This window comes from Hemicordylus capensis, chromosome 5 (assembly GCF_027244095.1).
Source record: "Hemicordylus capensis ecotype Gifberg chromosome 5, rHemCap1.1.pri, whole genome shotgun sequence".
NCBI lineage: Eukaryota > Metazoa > Chordata > Lepidosauria > Squamata > Cordylidae > Hemicordylus > Hemicordylus capensis.
Genome location: NC_069661.1, coordinates 78,021,076 through 78,043,493, shown reverse-complemented (window position 1 = coordinate 78,043,493; position 22,418 = coordinate 78,021,076). Strand labels below are relative to the sequence as shown.

General features: G+C 43.1%; 1 protein-coding gene across 8 annotated transcripts in view; it reads right to left on the bottom strand.

Moving 5' to 3' along the window:
• Positions 1–22,418, bottom strand: part of GALNTL6 (polypeptide N-acetylgalactosaminyltransferase like 6) — an 818,464-nt gene that overhangs the window by 24,036 nt on the left and 772,010 nt on the right. For all 8 annotated transcript variants that reach the window (XR_008308564.1, XR_008308563.1, XR_008308565.1 and 5 more), the window contains 2 exons: positions 15,268–15,384; positions 3,715–3,864 (listed from right to left, as the gene is read on the bottom strand). Coding sequence is in view for 5 of the 8 variants with exons in the window: in XM_053255921.1 (XP_053111896.1) it covers positions 3,715–3,864; positions 15,268–15,384 (267 nt within the window). In the remaining 3 variants the exon portion in view is untranslated. The remainder of the gene's footprint in view (positions 1–3,714; positions 3,865–15,267; positions 15,385–22,418) is intronic.

Genomic DNA, 22,418 nt, shown 5'->3' with positions numbered 1-22,418 from the left:
AATACCATTAAATGGCTTGCTTCACCCACAATTTACAAAACCTTAAAAAAAACAATTTAGGATGATGTTCTATTGTGGCACATAGGTGTTTTATATATATATATATATATATATATATATATATATATATATATATATATATAATTTTACTATGCTCTTTGTTACCACTATTCAGCCTCATTTAAGATTTCTTTACTTTATGAGCTGGGCTTCGGGGTGGGGGTGCATTTTAAAATCTTGTCTCTGGGCCCACTCCAACCTTGCTACGCCCCTGGACAGACGGGCCCACCCATCTCTCCCAGATGTGAGCACTGTGTTCAGACTGAGGGAGTGAGGAAGAGAAAGAACACTCAAGAGAGTGAACAGAGTTCTTGCTGGCTGGCAGTGGGTGAGGGGCCACACTTTGGGCTCTCGGCTGATGAGCGCTTCATTTGCCAACTGGGTGCAAGAGGGGAGCAAAGGGCTGCTTTGGGGGAGGAGCAAGGAGGCACCATGGCAGCCCCTGGTCCCCAGAGACACCCCCCCCAATCAAATGGTGCCCAGGCCCCTGATATAAACACATCATATTATTATATTACCTATCAACACATTAATGGCCACAAATGCTATGGAAAACTTTTAATAATGAGCTGATGTATCTGATGTGAACAGAAAGCTGAGACATTGCTCAGACCAAAGAACAAAGAATCAATGTGGCATTGTTTTTACAACAGTTGTGGCTCCTTGCCTTAGCAGTTTATAGCCAGCCATAGGCGTTTGCCTAACTATATAATCTGGGAAGATTGATTGCAATCAGATTAGTGTTACATAGCTCCAACTGTGTCAGCACTTCCTTTACAATGACTAGTTCTGAAAAATTTCTCTCAGAAATATAGATTTTGCCTTGGAATGAGGAACTTCATGTACTCTCACAGCTCCAAAAGTAGTAAAAATAAATCAGCAGAGAGAAGAGTATTCTGTCTGTGGCCACTGGCATATGCTTCATAGTTGTGAATAGTGCTGTTCTCTCACTAATCATCCACTGAGTTCCAAATTAAAAAGGGGACAGGCCAGGATCTGAGGATGACACCAGATTGCATTTTGTCAGACACAAAAACACCTGGTACATTAGGCACCAGTGAAGTGTTTCAATTCATCAAGCTTCTTTCCAGCAGCCTGGATAAGCAAGGAAATAAATTGCCTTTGGTTTTTGAGCAAGAGACAGCAGTTGGAGCAGTACAAAGTGAGATCCTTATCTGGCATAAATGGAGCTTTCTCTGCTGACTTCAAAGGAACTGTGCCAGCTTGAATAATTTGAGGATCCAGCACATCTCTTCTAACTGCCTTACAGATGGCACCTCAACTTGGGCGAGGATTCAATTCACTATAAAATCTATTTGATGCTTTTCTGACTCCTCTGGAAGTAGTAAACAAATTGGCTGATGAAACACACTGTATGAATGGCAAGAAAGACCTCTCATATTATATACCCCATGATGCAAGGCTTTAGGAAATGCACACTTTTAGAGCAAAAAACCTCTAGACTTTCCTTCCCCAGTTTAAGATAATATAAACACCTGTTAGTTCCCTTCTCCTTTAGGCATATACAATTTCTTCACTGATTTTACAGTTCTCTATGTATTCACTTGAACCCTGACCTCAGTTCACCCAGAGCATTTATATTTCCAAATTATATATACTACTAGCATATTATATAATTTTATACTAGTGGGGTTCTTTTTTTAAAAAGCCACTTTAACCACCTCAAAGAATTCTGGGAGCTGTAGTTTGACAAAGTGCTGAACATTCTGCCCAAGACCATTTGCCTCACCTCACACACCTTCTCTATAAAGCAGGAATGGCTACAAAATAAGTTGAAATATGTAGTGCAGGTACCAGGGCCAGCTTTCCATGCAGCCACCTGAAGCGAGCTGAGTTGAGCGGTGAATTGGGATGTATGTGATTAAATGGAGAGCACCCATCCTTCCCATTCACTCTGATACTATTAGTGACACCACAGATGAGACTTTCTAGTCCAACTCTATGGGAAGCACTCTCCTCTTCTTCTGCCTGCATTTCCTCTTCCTCCTTCATAGAGCAAACCATTTAGCCCAGTTCTACAGGCAGTACTCAATTCCCCTCTCTTTTGCTTTACTTCTCCTACCTCTTCCTCCCAACACACTGGTGCAGTTGCCTCTACAAGGCAATTATCAAGCCCCTGCAGAGCAGCTTGGTAAGGGGTGGAGAACCGAGGAAGGAACAGAGTTGTGTTTGTTACCCTGCCACAGGCACCAAAATGTCTTGGGCTGCTATTGGTAGCTCTATGAATGTTACTGTGAATAATATCAGACTAAAAGACCCTGGTGAAATTAAGGCCAAATCATGGTCTCTATTTGTGCAGGTGTGGCACCCTGTGCATGGATGATGGAGACCCAACAGAGCCCTGTTTTCCCACTCTACCCTTCAGAGCAACGAAATAAACCTAGATAACCAGCACATACTATTTCACACGCCCCTATCTCCATCTCTATGTGCCAGAAGCCACATATACTTTGTATATACATATGAGGGAGGACTAGGTGAGAATACAGAAAGTGTTACAGACTTCCCATTCCCTTCAGTAGCCCACTAGGCTGCCTGCACACCTGAACCTGCATCCTCACACCAAGAAGCAGAGAACACGTGTAGGCTGTGTCTGTGGCAGGACTACATCATACTTTTAGCACTCTTAAGGTGGTGTATCTGAAGAAAACCATACAATGGTTATCATACAACAATCATATTATATGGCGGTGAGAATGGAACACCAACATTTATACAAAATTTATACCAAAAAAATACAGGACAGCCACCTACTATAGCTGCACTGAGGCATACAAGGTGAGGGTTAATCAAGACCACTTGCTTAATATCCATTTCTATTGCAATCCGAGGCCATTCACACAATCAAAAACTGTGTTCTACCCATGTTTGGGGGCTGTGTGTGCTCTCAGTTTTTGGTTGTGTGGAAGCAAGGTAGGAGGAAAACCTGGGAAGCTTTTCCTTGCTTCCACACAACTGAAAATTGGGAGAACATATAGCTCCCAAACTCAGGTAAAACACAGCTTTGTGTGAATGGCCTCGTTATGTCACTACAGAGCACTATTCGGGGACCTCTTAAATATGAATGAGTAGAGATCAGGCACCGTTTCCATCGGACTTTAGTGCGATATAACAAGTTTTGAAATATACTTGGCATATACTGGCTTATAATTCTTGAGTTGTAACCATTCTGTTTCATGAGATCTACAGGGCTGATCTTTGCGACATTTTGTCTATCTGCCAATTGCAATCCCTAAAAGATGGAAAGATTACACTACTTAATTTGTTAGAAGCTTTCCCTGAGCTTGTCATATGGAATAACAATATTTCCAGTGCTGCCTTTGTTAAAATGACTCACATATCTTCCAGTGCCAGAATGGCAGAACATCTTTCAGAGTGTGAGTGCCTCACTTTGTGTTGGATGAAATTCATATTCATGTAACGTTGACCTAAATAACGGCAGCCTTAAATGAAGTCAATAAACAGCTACTATACATTTAATGAAACGAAGGGAAGAGTCACCTTTCAGGTTTTTTGAATTGAGCCAGGATGGTGTATAAGATGAAGACTTCTGATAGAACAAGCCCAGCAGGCCCTGTTAGTTACTCAACATTCAGCTCAATAGTCTCTAACATGACCCAAAGCAGCACCAACCTTTCTATAGCTCCAGTGCTGGTTGCCCTTCATACCATGACAGTCATAAAGTGTGACAGGGCTACTGTGTGAAACAGCGTCGAAGCAGAATTTCCTGGTGTGAAGAGGCTCTCCTGGACGGATGTCTTCTCTCCAACCAAAGGTGAAGAGCTAAGAAAAATATTCAAGCAAAGCAGTGATACTTGACCTTTGAACGACAGGACTGACACAGGACAATAAGAAACTATTCCAGGTGGCTTTACTTTTTTCCTGACATTTGAATAGAGTCCAACCCATAATTACAGTATACCAAAGCTGTTTGGTTTCAGTGCAATAATAATTAATAACAGCCTAGAACGCCCCTCAGCAACAATGGTTAGCCTTTGGCAAAGAATCAAAATAATTGCAAGGAGAGAAAACCTGAATGCAAAAGCAGTTGCATAACAATCACTAAGAAAATGCTTATTCCACTGAAAGGGAAATTGGAAATGCTGCAGTCCTACGGAACTAGTCAGAAGGCTGTCAAAATAATGGGTGTCATGACTGAAGGCAGTGAAGGACCTGGGAACAAAGCACTCTCAAACACAATGAGGGGGTAGATCTCGCCTGAGCTATAACACTACATACTGGTGTGTCTGTACCTAGGTAATTTTGGCACCCAGACAACCCCCCCGTTAGGCCTCCCGCCACAAGGGCCCCCTCACTGTGAGCCCCCCCTGAATTGTGGGGGGGCTCCTGCCGCTCCCCTGCGCCCACCTCACTGTGCCAAACCACCAAAATTTACCTTAATTGTAATTGCCAATATGCACGGCCAGGGGGTGGGGAGTGAGCCAGGCAGGCCTCCCCCACCCCATGGCGGGTGGAGTGCCTGCCCGTCTGGCCCAGCGGCCCTTGAAAACTGTGAGGCGCTCCTCTGTGCAGGCGTGCTGCAGTGTGTCATAGTTTTCAAGGGCCTCTGGGCCAGATGGACAGGCCCAGCGGCTGCTCCACCCATCGATGCTGACACCACAGGGTGGGGGAGGCCTGCTCGACTCACTCCCCCCACTCCCCTGCCCCCCGGCTGTGCACATTGGCGGCTAAAATTAAGGTAAGTTTTGGTGCTTAGGTGAGGCAGCGGCGGGGAGGCTGTGGGATGGTGGCAGGAGGCCTGCCCAGAGCTGCCCTGGACCTTGGGAGGCATCCCGGACCTTGGAGGCTGTACTTCATATCTGAATTCTTCTCCATACCACCCACATATAAGGGTGGGAGAGGCAAAAGCACACAAGCCATGGTTGTAAGCCTCACATGGTTTGGAATTATGTCTGAACGATCTTACTGCATTCATGCTGGCTGTTTCCAAGCTGGAAGAACAGTCCATTTGTGCCCTTCATTGACCTTTTAGAGTGCAACCCAGTGAAGATGGCTAGGAATTCAGATTTATAATTTATTTAATGGGCAGCAACAGTTCACACTCCTCATTTGTGGTGTTTAAAACGAGCCATATTTTTTAGTTCTTCATTCTAGAAATGTTCTCTGGAAAGAGCTATCTAGGCAAAATAGAACACACTGCCCATGAACAATAAGCTAAATCCATGTGAACAGAGTGAAACGTTTGCATGGTTTAGAATGCATGCTATAGTTGTAACGCCATACCATCTTAATGTGCTTTAACCATTCTTTCATTCACACAGCCAGATTAGCCAATGTTTGTTAGAAAGGTGCATTTTCTTATAAGCACCGTGAGATCACACAAGGCCAATCCATAGATACATATACATCAATCGATACTAACCAGCCTCTAGTATAGCTCAGAGCACACATTACCTAGAAGTCACTGAGAACACTTGCATGATGTCTTCCCACTGCTGTGGCTGTAACATGTTGTGCCATGAATTTCATTTCTGGTGCCTGCCATAGAGAGCTTCAGTATCAAACCTGTCACTTTAAGGAGGCAGCTGACAACGGCACAGAAGATCCCTGCAGCAAGTGCTGGAACATTGAACCAGCCAGTTCCAAATGTTACCTCTGCAAAGAAGGGTAAACCACGAGGTGCTTTTAAGCACAGCAGGTTTAACTGTGAGTTTACAGGGAGGCTTTACTGCGGACCTGAAGTTGTCCAAAAAACCCCCCAACACAAATAGTGGATTTCTACACTCTAAAGCACAGTGAAAAACCTGAATGTGTGTGAACTGCTCCCCGATAACTCGCAGGGACTTCGGGGTAAATCTAGCTGATATGTGATCGCACCCGCTCCATTCTGGAGGAGATGCGAGTTAAAGGGCTTCAAAAGCCCCCTGTGAAAAGCTTCTAGGCAGTGGCTTTTTCCAGTGTGATACTTGTAATGTGTACTCAGACTCATTACTGCTTGATGACCTACAGACGATCTATTATTATGAAGATTCAGAAAAAAACTTTCATGTACACAATGAGGGGACGGGCAATTGAGTATGTCCCTCAGGGTCCTGCAAATCCTCAGGGCATCCTTCTAGGAAGCACAGTAGGCTGCAGAGGAAAGCAAAGACTGGCAAAAACCACTCCTTCCCCACTGCATGCATGGCATGTTTTTTCAGAGTGCATATTACTCTGAATGTCAGCCATTATTTCCTATTATTAGGCTATAATAATAAGCTGCAGGTGCTGTATTCTTATTCTTATTATTTTAGGGCGGTTTGGTTTTCAAGTTTATGTAAACCACTTTGGGAATGTGTTGCTGTTGTTGATGATGAAAAACAGTTTAGCAGCAGCAGCAGCAGCAGCAGCAACAACCACAAAATACATGTGGGTTCACCTTTGTTCAGGATTAATCTAAGCTCCAAAACCATAACATTAATTATTTCCACTTCACTCTTTAAAAACTCTTTGGGAAAATGTAAAGAGAAAGGACCCATTTTCTAATTTAGCCATCCCTGACTGAGTGGGAGAAAGGGTGAGGAAAAAGGACTCGTGTGTTAAGTGCTAATTAGCCCACCTTAAGTAGTCTAGTAATTGCTGCCCCCTCCCCTGCTGCCTTTGGTTTCCCTCAGAGAGGCCTGTCTCCATGTGTAACTACAGTTCCCTTTCTTCAGAAGGTACGGCACGTTGTTGAGCTCCATTCAGGCTTCTCCTCTAAATTGTACTGGGATCTCTCAAGGCTATGAATTGTCAGTTTAATTTCTCTCTTTTGTCACTTCCCTCTCTGAACCAGAGCTATAAAACTCCCTTAGTATCCCCACTTCTATAGCTACTGACTCCATTACAGCTTGTTAGAGCCCTTCATGTGGTAGTTTGAGCAATTGCAGAGGTTTATGGGGAAGGAACAGCAACTCTCTTTGTCAGATGCTTCACTACAATGTGTCACAGAACTTACAATTAAAAATGGATGACAGAGGCCTGACGCGGATCTGTCTAAAAACCCTGTCATGGATAATTTAATATGGGAGGAACAATAACCTTTAAAAATAAAATAAAAATAGTGACGGAGCTTTATTTTTGTTGCGTTCCATCCCTTCCAGCATTCAGAAGTAAACATTGTAAAGAGACTATTAGCTGTGACCACATGATTCTGTTACAATTACAAATCCATGGAATTTTCTAGATAATTTTCAAAATAGTACAATGCACATGTGTTATTCATTTGCTGGACTGGCTCAAGGTAGTGCTTCTGTTGACAAGGATTTTCTGCATTTCCTAGCACGACTCAGCTTGCAGTATGTTGACGATCAGAAATTGTAATTCCTCCTCAACCTTTTTAAGCTAGTGCTTCCATTGCTATTAATAGTGTTATTAACAAATATTAATACAGCCTGTGTTAGCTGAACGGAATGTCCATCTGTCTATCTGATGTGGTGAAATTAAAATGGTAAAGGGAAGAATCATCCCCATTTCCTTTATGGCACACTAGTGCTCTGTATATACAGCATATGCCTGAATAATATGTCATTTTCTGACACTCCATCATATTATGAAAGCCAGGCTTAAATTTATCTTTAACCAATCCTTGCTTGGTAAGTGCTGCAGCTATTTTCACATTTTTTACTGACATCTAAGAAGTCAGCTCACACAGAACCTGCTGAGGTTGTTTATCATGTCAACAGCAGGGAGAACAGAGGCAGATGAGGCCAAAGACAGCAGCAAGACTTTTCCAGTTCCCACTCAGTGTTTGCATGATCTCTTCAGCACTGATGCTCAAGCAAAGCGACATGTAGCTGGCAGCTTTGCTGTGGGGATAGTAGATCGCCTAAGGATAAGCTATACTGACAGGGCTGGAGTAAAGTGAGGACTACAGTAGTTAGTTACTACAGCGGTGATGATCTCTTCATAGGGCTTTTGGCAGATGCCACAAGGCATGAGTACCCAGAATGCACTGGGGCATGACTACACAGGGTGCAACAAAGACCCAAACAGAACATTGCCTTGGGAGGGGCACAACTTGACCTAGCTATGATCATGTGTTCTGATTGGAAAATAACAGGTTTTCTGCATGTAGTTGCAGAGCTGGTTCTACTGGCCAGCTTCTGCCACTTATTTTAATCATGTGTACCCCACCCTTCAGCACACACTAGTACAGAGAACCCAATAAAATGATAAAACCAATAAATAATTAAAAACACCAATTGGATTGAATTAAACCAGCAAGACAATTAAAACAGAAGAGCAATTAAAACTTTTCAGCAGAGTTAAAACCAGATAAAACAAAGCTGTAAAAGCCTGGGTGAACAAAAAACATCTCTGTCTGCCATTAGAAAGACATCAAATTAGTTGATACCCTGCTTTAAAATTAGCCCCGTGGTATTCAGAAGAATTACAGGAGCTGAAGCAGTGAGATAGACAACTAGAGTGCAAATGGAGAAAGACTCAACTAGAATCTGACAGGTTACAACAGATAGCACATCTGAAGATCTATGCTCTGGCAGTATGTGGGGCAAAGAAGCAATTATTTTCTGCAATTACAAAATTGCATCCGCAAGTTCATGCCCGGCAGAGTTAACTAGGGTTGTGAGAGGGCTAAAATGAGCCCCTCCCCCTTGAATCTAAATTTGGAATAATCGGTTACCCACTGTGATGCTTTCAATTATCTCTTTTGGGAGGAAGCAGACAACATATCTCATATTTGGGCTGAACCTGATTCTACAATTAGGGTAGAGTCTGTTATGGAGGTATCCAGCAACTCCTCTTATGTGGTCAGACTGGATCACTTTCAGTTTGTGACTCCTGAGGATGTGGACAAGCTGTTTCGGACTATGTGTCTCTTGAACCTTGCCCAACTTTGCTTATCTAACAATCAGGTTCTCGGAGAAGGTCTGGTTAACATCATAAATGCTTCTCTGAGGGAGGGTAGGCTGCCTCCGTGTCTTAAAGAGGCTATCATTATACCATAATTGAAAAAACCTACATTGTACCCCTCAGAGTTAGGCAACTACAAGTCCGTCTCCAATCTCCGATGATTAGGCAAGGTGATTGAGAGGGTTGTGGTCTCTCAGCTCCAGACAGTCTTGGAGGAAACTGATTATCTAGACTCATTTCAAAGTGAATTTTGAGTGGGCTATGGGGTTACTGTATGCCGTTCCACAAGGCTCTTTAACATGTACATGAAACCACTGGGAAAAATCACCAGGAGATTTGGTGCAGGATGTTATCAATATGCTGATGACACCCAAATCTATTTTTTCCTATCAACTTCATCAGGAGATGGCATAACTTCCCTAAATGCCTGCCTGGAGGTGATAATGGGCTGGATGAGGGATAAACAAACTGAAGTTGAATCCAAATAAGATGGAGGTACTGATTGCAGGGAGACAAGACCCAAGAGATGCTTTAGATCTGTGATGGGGTTAAACTCCCCCTGAAACATCAGGTGCATAGCTTGGGAGTGCTCCTGGATCCCAAACCCACTTTGATTTCTCATGTTGAGGCAGTGTCCAGGAGCACTTTTTTATCAGCTTTGGCACTTTTTTAATCAGCTTTTTTATCAGCTGATATATCAGCTGATATATCAGCCCATTTCTGGAGATAAATGACTTAAAAACAGTAATACAGTCATCCCTTGCCAACTGCTAGGGTTCTGTTCTGGCAAAACCTTGCCGTTGGCAAATTCATAGTTGGCGAGGAATTAAAATCCATTGGAAACGAGGGGTTAGGGGAACCACAGCCACAAAAAGATCTAAAAATAAAGGAAAAAATAATTTTTAAAAAAGCTTTAAAAACACCCAACATGTAATATCACCAAGAGTCACCAAGTAGAATGAGCAGATCGAACCTCTGGAAATGCTGTGGGAAACGCCCCCCCCCAATCACTCAAAGGATTTTAACCTGGCAAGCATCCGCAAAGGTCACCAAGATGAATGAACAGATCAAACCTCTGAACCTCCCCTCCAAATCACAGAACCCCCCAAATTACTAAAAAACCTAGTCAACCGCAGATACTTGGGTTGCAGTTGACAAAAACTGTCACACTTTCCTATTCGCATAGACCCAAAATCGTGGTTGGTAAAACCATGGTTGGCAAGGAATGACTGTACACATGCTGGTAACCTCCAAGCTTGACTACTGTAATGCACTCTCTGTGGGGCTGCCTTTGCACCTAGTCCAGAAACTACATCTGGTATAGGATGCAGCAGATAGGTTGTTCTCTAGAACAACCTGAAGGGACCATATAACACTGATTCTGAAGGAATTCCACTGGCTGTCAATATGTTTCTGAGCGAAATACAAAATGCTGGTCATTATCTATAAAGCCCTGAATGGCTTAGGTTCAGGGTACTTAGGTTCAGGTCACCTTCTTTGTCATGAACCCTGCCACCTATTAAGATAATCTGGGGAGGTCTGGTTATGGTTGCCACCATCGCGTCTGGTTGTGACTCGGGGCCGGGCCTTCTCTGTGGCTGCCCCAGGGCTTTGGAATGCACCCCCTGTCAAAATAAGAGCTTCCCCATATCTGATTGCTTTTAAAAAGACCCAAGACACACCTGTTTTCTCTGGTTTTTAATTAAAAGTGATTTCAAACTGTTTAATTGTTTTATTCTGTGAAATAGTTTTAATGGTTTTACTCTGTGGATTGTTTTTTAATTCTGTAAAAGTGTTTTAATGGTTTGTTTTTGTTTTTATGTTGTAACTTGGATTGTGTACACTGCCTAGAGATGTATATATCAGGTGATATATAAATATGATAAACAAACAAATAAGGCACTGAGGGAGCTTCACTTGGGAGATTGTTCCCTAGGATCTGCACCATAACTGAAAAGGCCTTCTCTCTGCTCACCTCCTGCTTAACTTCTGAAGGCAGGGAGACCCGGAGAAGAAGAACCTCAGGGGATTATCATAACAAGTGGGCAGGCTCACATGGGTGTCGCCAGTCCTTCAAATACACACATGAATGGCTGTTTTGGGAGAAGATCCACAATAATTTCCTAACTCATCTTGGACTGAGGACCTAAAACACAGCACCGTGCATTGTTTCTCAGCTGGCTATCACATGGACCCCTCCAACCCATGGAAATACAATCTGGTAGGTTGTATTCAGGGGGTAGCTATAATTTGAGCAGATTATTTATTTATTTATTTATTTATTTATTTATTTATTTATTTATTTTTAACAGATGGGTTCAAAGAACCTATCAGCATCTAAGGTCCCCTCCCAGCTCCACCCCTCCTATTTTCTTCATTATTTCCCTCACTCCAAGGGGCCACCAGGGAGAGGGATGAACACAGGCCTACTCTACTCTAGCTACGCCCCTGGCAGTTAAAGTTAAAGGGCATGGAGCCTTGTGGAACTCCATACATTCGCTCTCGCCTTGCAGAGCAGCAGTCTCCCAGTGACACTATCTGGAATCTACCCGAGAGGGAGGAACGGAACCACTGTAGAACAGTATAAAACACCCCTGGCAGTACTTTAATATAGGAAGATTTTCCTTTATATTTTCTTGCAGGTATTCCCTGAGAGAAAGTATTTGGCCTAACTTCATCAGTCTAACTAGGGTTGATTCCCAAAGTATACCATACACTCTGCTGGAAACATGTGCACGTTTCTAATATGCATTATGATTTTAGAAGGGCATCTAAAATGTTATGGGTGAGTGTGAACCCATAAAAATGTAATGTGTGAAGAGGTCTCAAGGTAATCAACTTCTGGCATGAAAAAAGACTTCTAGTGCCTAGCGTGATACAGACCCTACTGCCTTTAAAAATGATTAGACATGGAGGACAGGCCTATCAATGGCTCTTAGTCAGAATTGTTATATGGAATCTAAGATGTTGGGCTCTTTCACATGCTGATACATTCCAACATCAGCACAAATTATTATAAAAAATAAAATGGGAAATCCACATTAGGAAGAAGGAGGTCACATTACGTATATTCTTAAGTGTCATGAGAATCAGTATGGCGTAGTGGTTAGAGTGTTGAACTAGGCCCAGGAAGACCTGAATTCAAATCCCTATCCAGCCATGAAGCTCACTGGGTGACTCTGGGCCAGTCATGTATCTTTCACCCTAACCTACCTCATAGGGTTGTTGTGAGGTAGGGTAAACATAACCATGTACTCCACTCTGGGATCCTTGAAGGAAGAGCAGGATATAAGTGTAAATAAATAAATAAATAAATAAATAAATAAATAAATGTTGGAACTGTGCATCATGTCAGCCATTGTTTGCCACTGATGGTCAGCAGATGGTGCTAAGTATATTACACAACCTCCTTCCTAGTGCCAATTCCCTGGAAGAACCCACAGAGGTGGTATACCACTGAAGGTCATTTGTTGAGGAGCAACAGCAGGAGAGCATGATTGCCTTCATTGCCTGGTTGTGGGTTTCCCAGAAACATCTGATTGGTCAGTCTGAGAAACAGGATGTTGGACTAGATTATCTGATCCAACAGAGCTATTCTTATTTTTCTTCTCGTTTGGAGAACATTCCACAGTACACTGAAAATATGGAGCTGTTTTATATGGAATCAGGCCATCTAGATAAGTATTGTCTACAGTGATGGACTGTGATGGTCCAGGCTTTCAAATAGGAGCATGTGCCAAACCTCCCTCAGATGCCTGGGACAGAGCCTAGGACCTTGTGCATTCTTTTTTTTTTTTTAAATAAGAATTTTTATTAAGAAATAGACCAAAGAAGACAAAAGACAAATCACCATAAAGACGATATATAAACCAATCATTTTTCATAACGAGAAACCTCATTTTTCTAATTAATTACAACAGTAAAGAAAAAAATATCTAGAACAAGATAAAGCAAAAGAAATTCAGACTCTTAAAATTGTAAAATCTAATCTGATCAGCTTCTTGTTACATATCGAAAACACTATAAGTCAAATCCAGAAAATGGGAACAAAGTTTGATCATAACAGATATTATAATTTATAAAGGGTTCCCAGATAGACATGAATGATTCAGTAAACATACCAAGTACATAAGGCGAGACTTTCGAAATTGAAGCATAGTCCCACACTTTCAAAAACCAATTGTTTAAGGAAGGGATTTCCAAAATACACCAGTTAGATGCGTATATAATCCTAGCCGCTGTAATATAAACACAATTCGTTTGATTTGGCAGGAATATAAGGGTTTCTCATACTTAAAAGAAAAATTTCTGGAAGAAAGGGAATTTTAACTTCTAAGATTTGTTCAATTTTCATATGAATTTGTTTCCAAAACTGTTGTGCATTCAAAGGAGACGCGCCACCACTGTGCTATGAACCCATCCCCACACACGGCTTGGTCCATTTCATTTCCTTATATTCTTAGCATCAAAAATCCTGAAGTTCCCATTCTGTATGTAAGCCCTTATGGATGGGAATTGCAGTAATTGGGAGAATAAAATGGTGCCAAAGTGACAGTAGAGAGGAGGAAACAGTAATAGTAAAGAGGGTTTTTAAAGGATTAAGATAATGATAAAGATCATCACCTCCCCCCCCCCAATAGTCCACCCCTAAACACTACTTTCCCCTTAAAAGAAAATGCAGCCCTAAAACACGGTAAGCTCATGATGGCTGTGCAGGGATGTCCCAAGGTATTGTGGCACCTGAGGTGCTCCATGCTGCCTGGCCCCATGCCCCTATTGGGGCCCAGCCAGCCCTTTTTCGAAACTGACCCTTGAAATCTTCTAAAGTGATGCAGGGTGGAAGGATGGTTGCTAGCAGCCTCCTCCTGCGTCTTGCAAGCTTTGCAAGGAGTGTGAAGAGAGGTGCTCCTTACAGAATTTGTACGGGTCAAATCAGTCCTAAAGAGCTGCACCAGGGCGGCAGTAGAGAGCATATGTCCTGTCTTGGCCACCCTGCTGGCCTGATACTGAAGGATACTGGCCTCATGAAAGGGTCGTCCCGGAAGGCTGCAGCTATCTTTGATTTACATGTCTTTAACTTTTTCTAGAAATGATCAGCTTTGCCAAATCTAAACTTCGTAGCTGATATGCATTATTCTAGAAGCCAAGTAGAAACACTGATCAGCACAGTTTCTTCTGATTTGACTTGTGGTACAACTTGATTCGGTATAGTGCTAGAAAGCAAACTGAATTTATTTGTTGAAAAGGAAAACAGGCTATAATATTTAACCCCCCCCATCTATTTGAAGTCTATTTTATATTAATGTTAAAGTCATTGTTCTCTTTGCTCCTCCTTCTTGGCCAGTCTAATTTAATCTTAGATAAGCTCTCCATCTTTAGTGGCTTTGGGGATTGAAAATCTCCTACAGTTAAAAATTCATTAACTTTTCTATCTTGGAGCATGGGACTCGGCTTATGTAGTGCTGCCCTCTGCTGATAATGTTTGGGAATGACATTTTTAAAAAATCCCATGCCGCTGCTTAGAGGGGGGGAAATCCTAAAACAATAATGTAATACCTTTTATCAGGGTCAGTTAAATTGTCACAAAGTAGTGAGCGAGCATTTGAGTTCCATGGAACTCTTCTTCAGGCTGCATGTCCAATAAAACAGAAATGTAAATAAAGAGAAGGGTAAAGAAAATATATTCAGGGTATGATGAAAAAGCCTGAAAAGCCTGCATGAGAGCGTGTGCTGAGTAAGTACTGTGGGAGCTTCAAAAAGCCCGCTGTAAATGAATACCTGGAAAAGCCCCAAGTTGCAGTTCTGTGTCGAAGCAGCAGCTCAGCCTCTTTTGTACTAAGTAATGCAGGAGCTTTAAAAATCCCACTGTAAACAAATGGCTGGACAAACCCTTGGATTAAGTGCTATTTCATTTCCATGTGCAGTAAAAAGGAACATAAAGTAGCCAAACTTCCAGTAAAAAGGAACATAAAGTAGCCAAACTTCCAACTTGGCTGTAGTTCAAGGCACTAGCCTATTCCTTCCTCATATGATTTTTATTGTATTTAGCACTGATATTTCTCCTCCACAGTATATATTATGTTGCATACTGTTGATCACATCTGCTAATATGGACAGCCACATAAGAAGCATCTACATCTGCTCCATACACAGCACTGTCACACTCCAACCCACTTCTCTGCAGCAAAATAAACCTTCACACAGGAGAGTGTCCCCGCTTTATCACAGAGATGGAGATTATTTCTGTACAGGGAGAAAAGTTAGCTGGAATGGATGCCCCAAGACACTCTCTAGAATCCTGACGAAAAGGAATCAGGTGACTGACAAAGATACCTGCTCATGTGACCACGTCCGTTCAGAGCCATCCTTCACACATATATCCAGCCTCAGCTCCGTCCCTGTGCCTCCATGCTTACTGTCCACGCAGAGGTTTGCTGCTACATTTCGGATCTGTAAAATCAAGAAACCCCCATTAGGCATCATAATTCAGCTTGACTGTGCTGGATGCTGAAAAGGAAGAGTGGAAAGTCATAAGAGGGTCTGTGTCTAGTCTAGTCTTAACTAACCAGCTTCATACATATATCAACAGTTACATATGTTTTTCTAAGGACCAAATTACATGTGAGTTAAGCCGATTAGTAGGGCTGATAGACTTTTTTTTAATTTTATAAATAGCAACTGGGTTGAAGCTGGTTGGTTGCTATTTAACAAGGGGGGAAAGCTCATATTGGTATCAATGCTTGCTTCTCCACACCTTGTTAAATAGCTGCCCAGGGGCCAATATGCACTGGAACCATGTTGGAGTGCATAGCCTAACCCATATTGTGGTCCTGATCTGGGGGTCCCAATCCAGCTACTTGCGCAGCTAAAAACAAGCCTGCTCGATAACAGGCTCAATGTTGCACGTAGTTCAGCCCGAAGTTGACCAAGCGCTGCCTTAATGCATTTAAAGTTCAACAGGGTGCCATCTCACTTTTTTTTTTTTGGCTGACATGAAACATCCCATTTCTCTTCTGCAGTCATGGATGAGTCTGGCCTAGTTTGAAACGAAAACCACTTTGAGTACTACACTAAGGCATGGTCAATGAGCACTAATTAACCATGATGACATGGTAGTTTGCACACTGTCCTGTCAATATGGATAATCGCCAATGGATGGCAAAGAATATGAATAGATCAGAAATTGTTTGTAGGGTAGATGAGAAGGGAAATAGACCACACCTGGGTGCTTTCCAGAGGAAGTAGTTTAAAATCCTATTGAAAACCCTAACATTTTGAAGCTGGTTAGAGTTAGCCACTGGATTTTACACCAATTTTTGAGGCTTTGAGGGGGAAAGAGGAGGTGGGTGATGTAATGGCTCTCCCCCCCCCCCCCCAGTGAATTTGTGCAAAAGCACTGGGCTCTTGCAAATAAAAAATAAAAGCAATTGGCGGTACTGCTGGTATAGTTGCTCTACACAAGTGAATGAAAGGGAGCACCAAAGCAAAAAACAAACACACAAGCTGTCTCCCTAGTCTAAGAAGTAGACAAGTCATTTCAATTACTCACAACAACAATAACAACAAAAACACCACACAGAGAAATAGACACACACACATCTAAAAGGCACAGAGGGAAAAATACAGCTGCAAACCTATACACTCTTACTTGGGAGGAAGCCTATTGAACTAAATCATTTACTTCTGGTCACTAAGAGTCAACACCAACTTGATGGCACTTAATCAATCAATCAAACCTAGCAAGCCTTAAACGTGGAACATCAAGCTAATATCCGAATACAGGCTGTGGCTGTGCGAACGGCACTTTGCTGTTCCTGTATGCAAGACGGTGCCAAAATCCAGATCGCATGAACCAACACCAAGCCTGCATGTAGCAAAGCAATTTTAAGTTCCAGTCTGGAAAACATCCTGGGCCTTGATCTCAAAGAGTCCAACATTTCGCATTCATTTGCCATTATGTTAAAACAAAATAGTCCTGCTACAGAAACCGCAGGAAAGGTTATACTCTGAGGTGTGTGTGTGGGGGGGAATGTCCCTGGGCCTGTGAGTGAGGGGAGGACACACCAGCTGAGTGACAGTGTGCTCTTTCTCTCTCCCTCTTGCCTCTCAAAGAAGAAGGTGATTAGACCCCTGCTCTAAACTAAAATTAGATTCTCTAAATTGAATTAAATTTAATTAGATTCTCTAAATTAAAATTAGAGCAGGGGTGGCTAACCTAAAGCTCACTAGCCATTGTTGGACTACAGCTCCCACCATCCCTGGCTACAATAAATCAGCTACAATGAACCACAAGACAATAACCTGCACATATAGTGTACGTACATATGAATGTACACACACACACACACACACACACACACACACACACACACACACACGGGTGTGCACAAAACTGGTTTGCCCAGTTTGGTTCAAGTCTGAACTGGACTTGAACTGGACTGGACATGTTCAGTTTTGTGCCCCCAAACTAGAAACCCAGCTCAGCTCGAATTCAAGCCAGTTTAGGATTCTAAAAGTGGAATTAAAAATAAAAACCTTACCACCAGGTCTGGCAGCATCTGGGGATGCTGCCATAGCTTGGGGGGGGGAGGGAGGGAGGGTGGACCTCTGGCAGTTCCCCCTCCCCCACTGGCCTCCGCTAGTCTTTTATGGACCGGTTTGGCCCTCTCCGTAGTTACAGAAGCCATTTTGGAGGCCACTGTTACCATGGAGGCAACCAAAATGGCCTGAAAATGGGCCTAACAGGCCCACAGAAGGCTGGGGGGAGCCTGGCAGGGGGAGGGTGAACTTCTAGAGGGACACCCTCCCCCCCCCCACGGCCACAATGGCATCTCCTGGAGGACACTGGACCTGGCAGAGAGGTGTGTTTTTTTAAAAATCGCTTTTAGAATCCCGAACTGGCCCCAAGCTGGCCCGGGGCGGTTGACTTGACCTTGAGCTTAACCAAGCCTAGTCCGGCTAAAGGGCAAGTCCTTGAGCCGGCCAAGTTTGATGGCGATAGTTAGATATATGGATGTGTGAATCTATCTATCTAAGCTGTACTCACATATAACTGATGAAAGTGGGTGCAAAAGTCCCACCACATGTGCATCAAGCCTCCCCCTCCCTCCCTCTCACTGTGGTTACAACAAATATTTATGTAGTACTTTTCAACAAAGTTCCCAAAGCGGTTTACAGGGAGAAATAAAAACAAGCAAATAAATATGGCTTCCTGTCCTCAAAGGGCTCACAATCTAAAAAGAAACATAAGATAGACACTAGCAACAGCCACTAGAGGGCTGCTGTGCTAGGGCTGAATACGGCCTGTTGCTCTCCCCCTGCTCAATAAAGAGAATAACCCCTTTTAAATGGTGCCTCTTTGCTCAGTTAGCAGGGGACCGCAGCTACAGTGGTCATCTGAAGAGGTGATTGCTGTAAGTGTGATGCTGGGTGCTTTCGTGATTGGCAGCCTGTGGCTTGTGGTTCATGGAAGCACCCACCATCATGCCATAACCATGAGAGGCACCGGAGGGGGAATGTAAGGAAAGGACTGATGTGCTGTGGGGCAGGGCTTCCACACCTGCCTTCGAGAGCTGTATGGAGTACAGCTTTTCCCCCAAAGATGTATCAGGCTACCGTCTTATCACTTTATGGGAACTTCTGGGGGGAATTCATAAAACTGGCCCCACTAAAGAATCCACTTATAAAGTACAAGTGTGTTACTTAGCCATGTTTAAAAAATAGTAAGGAATAATGAGTATGTAGGAGCAAGCCTTGAGACTGTACTGCTCAGTCTTTTAGACTGAAGGCTGATTGGCACATGATTGCCACTATTTGGAGAAATTTTTATTAAATGGCATTATTACTCTGGAGTGGCTCATCAAGTGGTTGGGGTAATTTTGTCCTCCCATATGAAAACAACCACCCCACATGGAGCTGAAATTGGAAAGCTGTAATGAGGTGGCCAATTTGAAGTTGTCCAGATTTTGTTGGACTACAACTTCCATCACCCTCAGCTACACAATTTATTGCAGCTGAGGATTATGGGAGTTGCAGTCCAACACCAGCGGAAGAGTCTCAGGTTGGCTACCCCTGCTGTAAAGTGTAGTTAACTGCACACAATACAACACTTCCAGAAAGAAAATAGCCGCTGTAGGGCAAGACACTGTTGATGCTTCATTAGCTCCTCTTGCCTGCACACCAGTCATATCTGGTGTGCAGATATGATACTTTCCAAGGGCATCCCAGAAGCTGCCCTTGGAAGAGAGGCTTAAAAAAAAAAAGCAGTATAGTGCCAGTAGCAAGAACAGCTGGTGCCAAGTTGAGTCTCCAATTACATGCATGGCTTTCTTCAGGTTATGTAACTACCTTATTGAAAATCTGTTACACCACTAAGGTAAAGAATGGTAGTTTGACAACTTTCCAGGCCAAAACAAAGTTGAGTCAACACAAGTTGAGTTAGCAGCTTGCAAGAACATGCACAGAAAATGTACATTTTGTTATCCTGGGGATTACCTTTGCAAGACATATGGCTAGAGAGCGGATGAAGGATTACAGACCTGTAATTCTGAGTGGAAAATTGTGTAAGTGTGTTTTCTTGTTGTCAGCTAAAGTGAAGGAGATGAAAGTGCATTTATTTTAAATGTGGCATGTCAATGAAAGCAGCAACTGAACTAAAAATAAAAGTACATAACCTCACTTCACCACTCATTCGGTGATGATTTAGACTGGATCACTGAGTATCAACTACATACAATGTATGAAATGTCAGATCATAGGTTCATAGAAGATGGATGGCGACTGAAGGTCATCTAACCTCCTAAATGAAAATAAGATCCAACCCGATAAGATCCAAACATTTCTAATAGAAACAGCCCAAGATCATCCACATATAACACACATTGAGCTAGAGAGCAGAGCTGTGCATTGACAAGATAGCAGGTTGGATCAGATCTGATGCAAGTGATTATCGAATCATAATTGTACCTGCCTAGTTCAGTGCATTGTCCCATAGGATATAACAGCCTATAGGAAATAATGGGAAATCATTGAAATATAACTCCAAATCAGATAAAACTTTCAGGAATTGTAGACCTCTTAAGATCTACAAAGTGCACCTGGAGCTTTGCCAGACAGCAAGCTTTACCGCAGGTTTTCTGCAAGGCTTTACTGTGAGTTCAAAGTTGCCCTCCAAAAACCGAGACAAAAAGTAGATTTTTTTTTACCCTGGATATAAATTGGGCTATACTCCACTGTGCAATGAAAAGCCTGAATTGTGTGTGAAGTGCTCCCCGATAGCCTGCAGGTTAAATCTGGCGGATACGTGAATGCACACCTCTATTCCAGAGGAGATGCAAGCTAAAAACCAGATGTGAAAAACTTCCTGCTGAGGGCTCGATATCATTTCAGACAGAAGCACCAGGATTTCAGAAAAGCAAACAACCTTCCCTCCTCATCCTCACATTTTTGTTTTGAATGCATATATTCAGATGAGGTCAGTAATATTCAATTGCAACCTTCCTTGGCCAAAGGAAACCCTGAAGTTGATGCACATCCAATTGTCTCAAGAAGGCAAATATCTGATGCTAACATTCATTCATTCGATTTCTATACCGCCCTTCCAAAAATGGCTCAGGGTGGTTTACACAGAGAAATAATAAATAAATGAGATGGATCCCTGTCCCCAAAGGGCTCACAATCTTAAAAGAAAGATAAGATAGACACCAGCAACAGTCACTGGAGGTACTGTGCTGGGGGTGGATAGGGCCAGTTACTCTCCCCTTGCTAAATAAAGAGAATCACCGCATTAAAAGGTGCCTCTTTGCCAAGTTAGCAGGGGACAGAGAGTAACAGAGCACTGGAGCAAAAATACTGAGAGGACAACACTTGCATCCTTGCCGCTTTACTTGGGTGCTTTGAGGCAAGCCGCTGCTGGGAGGACTTTTTCTTCCCAGGGTGCCTGGCAAAAAGGCAGGCAAGCAGTAAGGGCATTGGAGATGTGGGGTTCTGGAGGAGCCGCAGTTGTGCCAAAGGCACAGAAGAGCTCTGAAGTCTAGAGTCGCCCATAAGAAGGATGGAGGTTTGGCTTCAGCACCTTGTAATATACAAATCTATGTCCCTCCCCTCGAGCACTGTGATTGGGAGGGAGATAAACCAATCACAACATGCTTGGAGCAGCTGTGCTGAAGCAATATCAACTACATCGCTGCTCTCTTCCCTTCCTCAGTGTCTTCCATATATGGTACATCAGCAGATTTGGTGACAAGCAAGTTTTGTAACATCATCAGCAACAGAGAAAAACATGTTAACACCCATCCAATCATCAGTATAGCCAGATATGATACAGAATATCATATCAGGTGGTTTTGTGCTGAAAATGATATAATACAAAATGCTGTTGATAGGGGTTGTCAAATTAAATCTGATTTTTGCTCCGATTCTTTGCACAGCCCAAGAGAACAATGGCTGGGCCACAGTCAATCACTCACTGTTTGCATAACATCCTGTTTGAATTTAGAGGTGTGCACAAACCATTCAATGTAGAGCTGGTTTGTATTGAACTGGGCTGGTTTGGCAATGCGATCCCGAACTGAACCTGGGCCAATTCAGACCGTGATCGAACCAGACCAAGTCTGGTTCAATGTAAAACAGTTCTACATCGAATGGTTAGCCGGCAGTGGCAGGAAAGCAGCAATAAAGGTTGTTTAAGGCTCTTACCCGGCTCGCCACCACTGGTCGTTCACAGTTTGCTGGTGCTCGCCGCCCCCATCCCCAGCCAAATCGATGGCTGAATCACTGTTTAAACACAGGGCACTGCCACATAGGCGGTCTGTATTTAAACAGCAAAAATCCGGCCAGCAATTTGGCTGTGGGTGGGGGTGGCAAGAGATAAGCGGCTGTGAGTCAGGTAAGAGCCTTACACAACCTTTCCTGCTGCTCCCTGACCTTTTTACTTGTAAAGGAAAATCCCCACCAGAGTCTCCTTTACAAGTATTGCCAACCAAACCGCAGAACTGGATCTATTGAACAGACCAGACCGGCTGGTCAGTTCGAATGAACAAGTTCAGGGAACACCGTTCGGTCTGAATTCGAACTGAAACACGTTTCTGGGTTTGTGCAGCCCACTATTTGAATTACTGCAATGCTTTATGTGGGGCTGCCTTTAAAGGCTGATTGGAAGTTCATTTGGTACAAAATACAGAAGCTAGACTTCATCCACTTGCTTATCCTATTTCTGCAACCAGATTGGGTGCAACTATCTAGTCGCAGGGGTGGGGAACCTTGGCACTCCAGCTGTTGTTGAACTACAACTCCCATCATCCCCAGCCACAATTATTGTGGCTGGGGATGATAGTAGTTGTAGTTCAACAACAGCTGGAGTGCCAAGGTTCCCCACCCCTGAGTGCAAAAGCGTTCTGCTAGTGCAATGTCCTTGTGTATGCATAGCATAAGTCAGGATGTTGGCTAGCATAGACAATATTGATCAAGATAGGTTTGACAGGTAT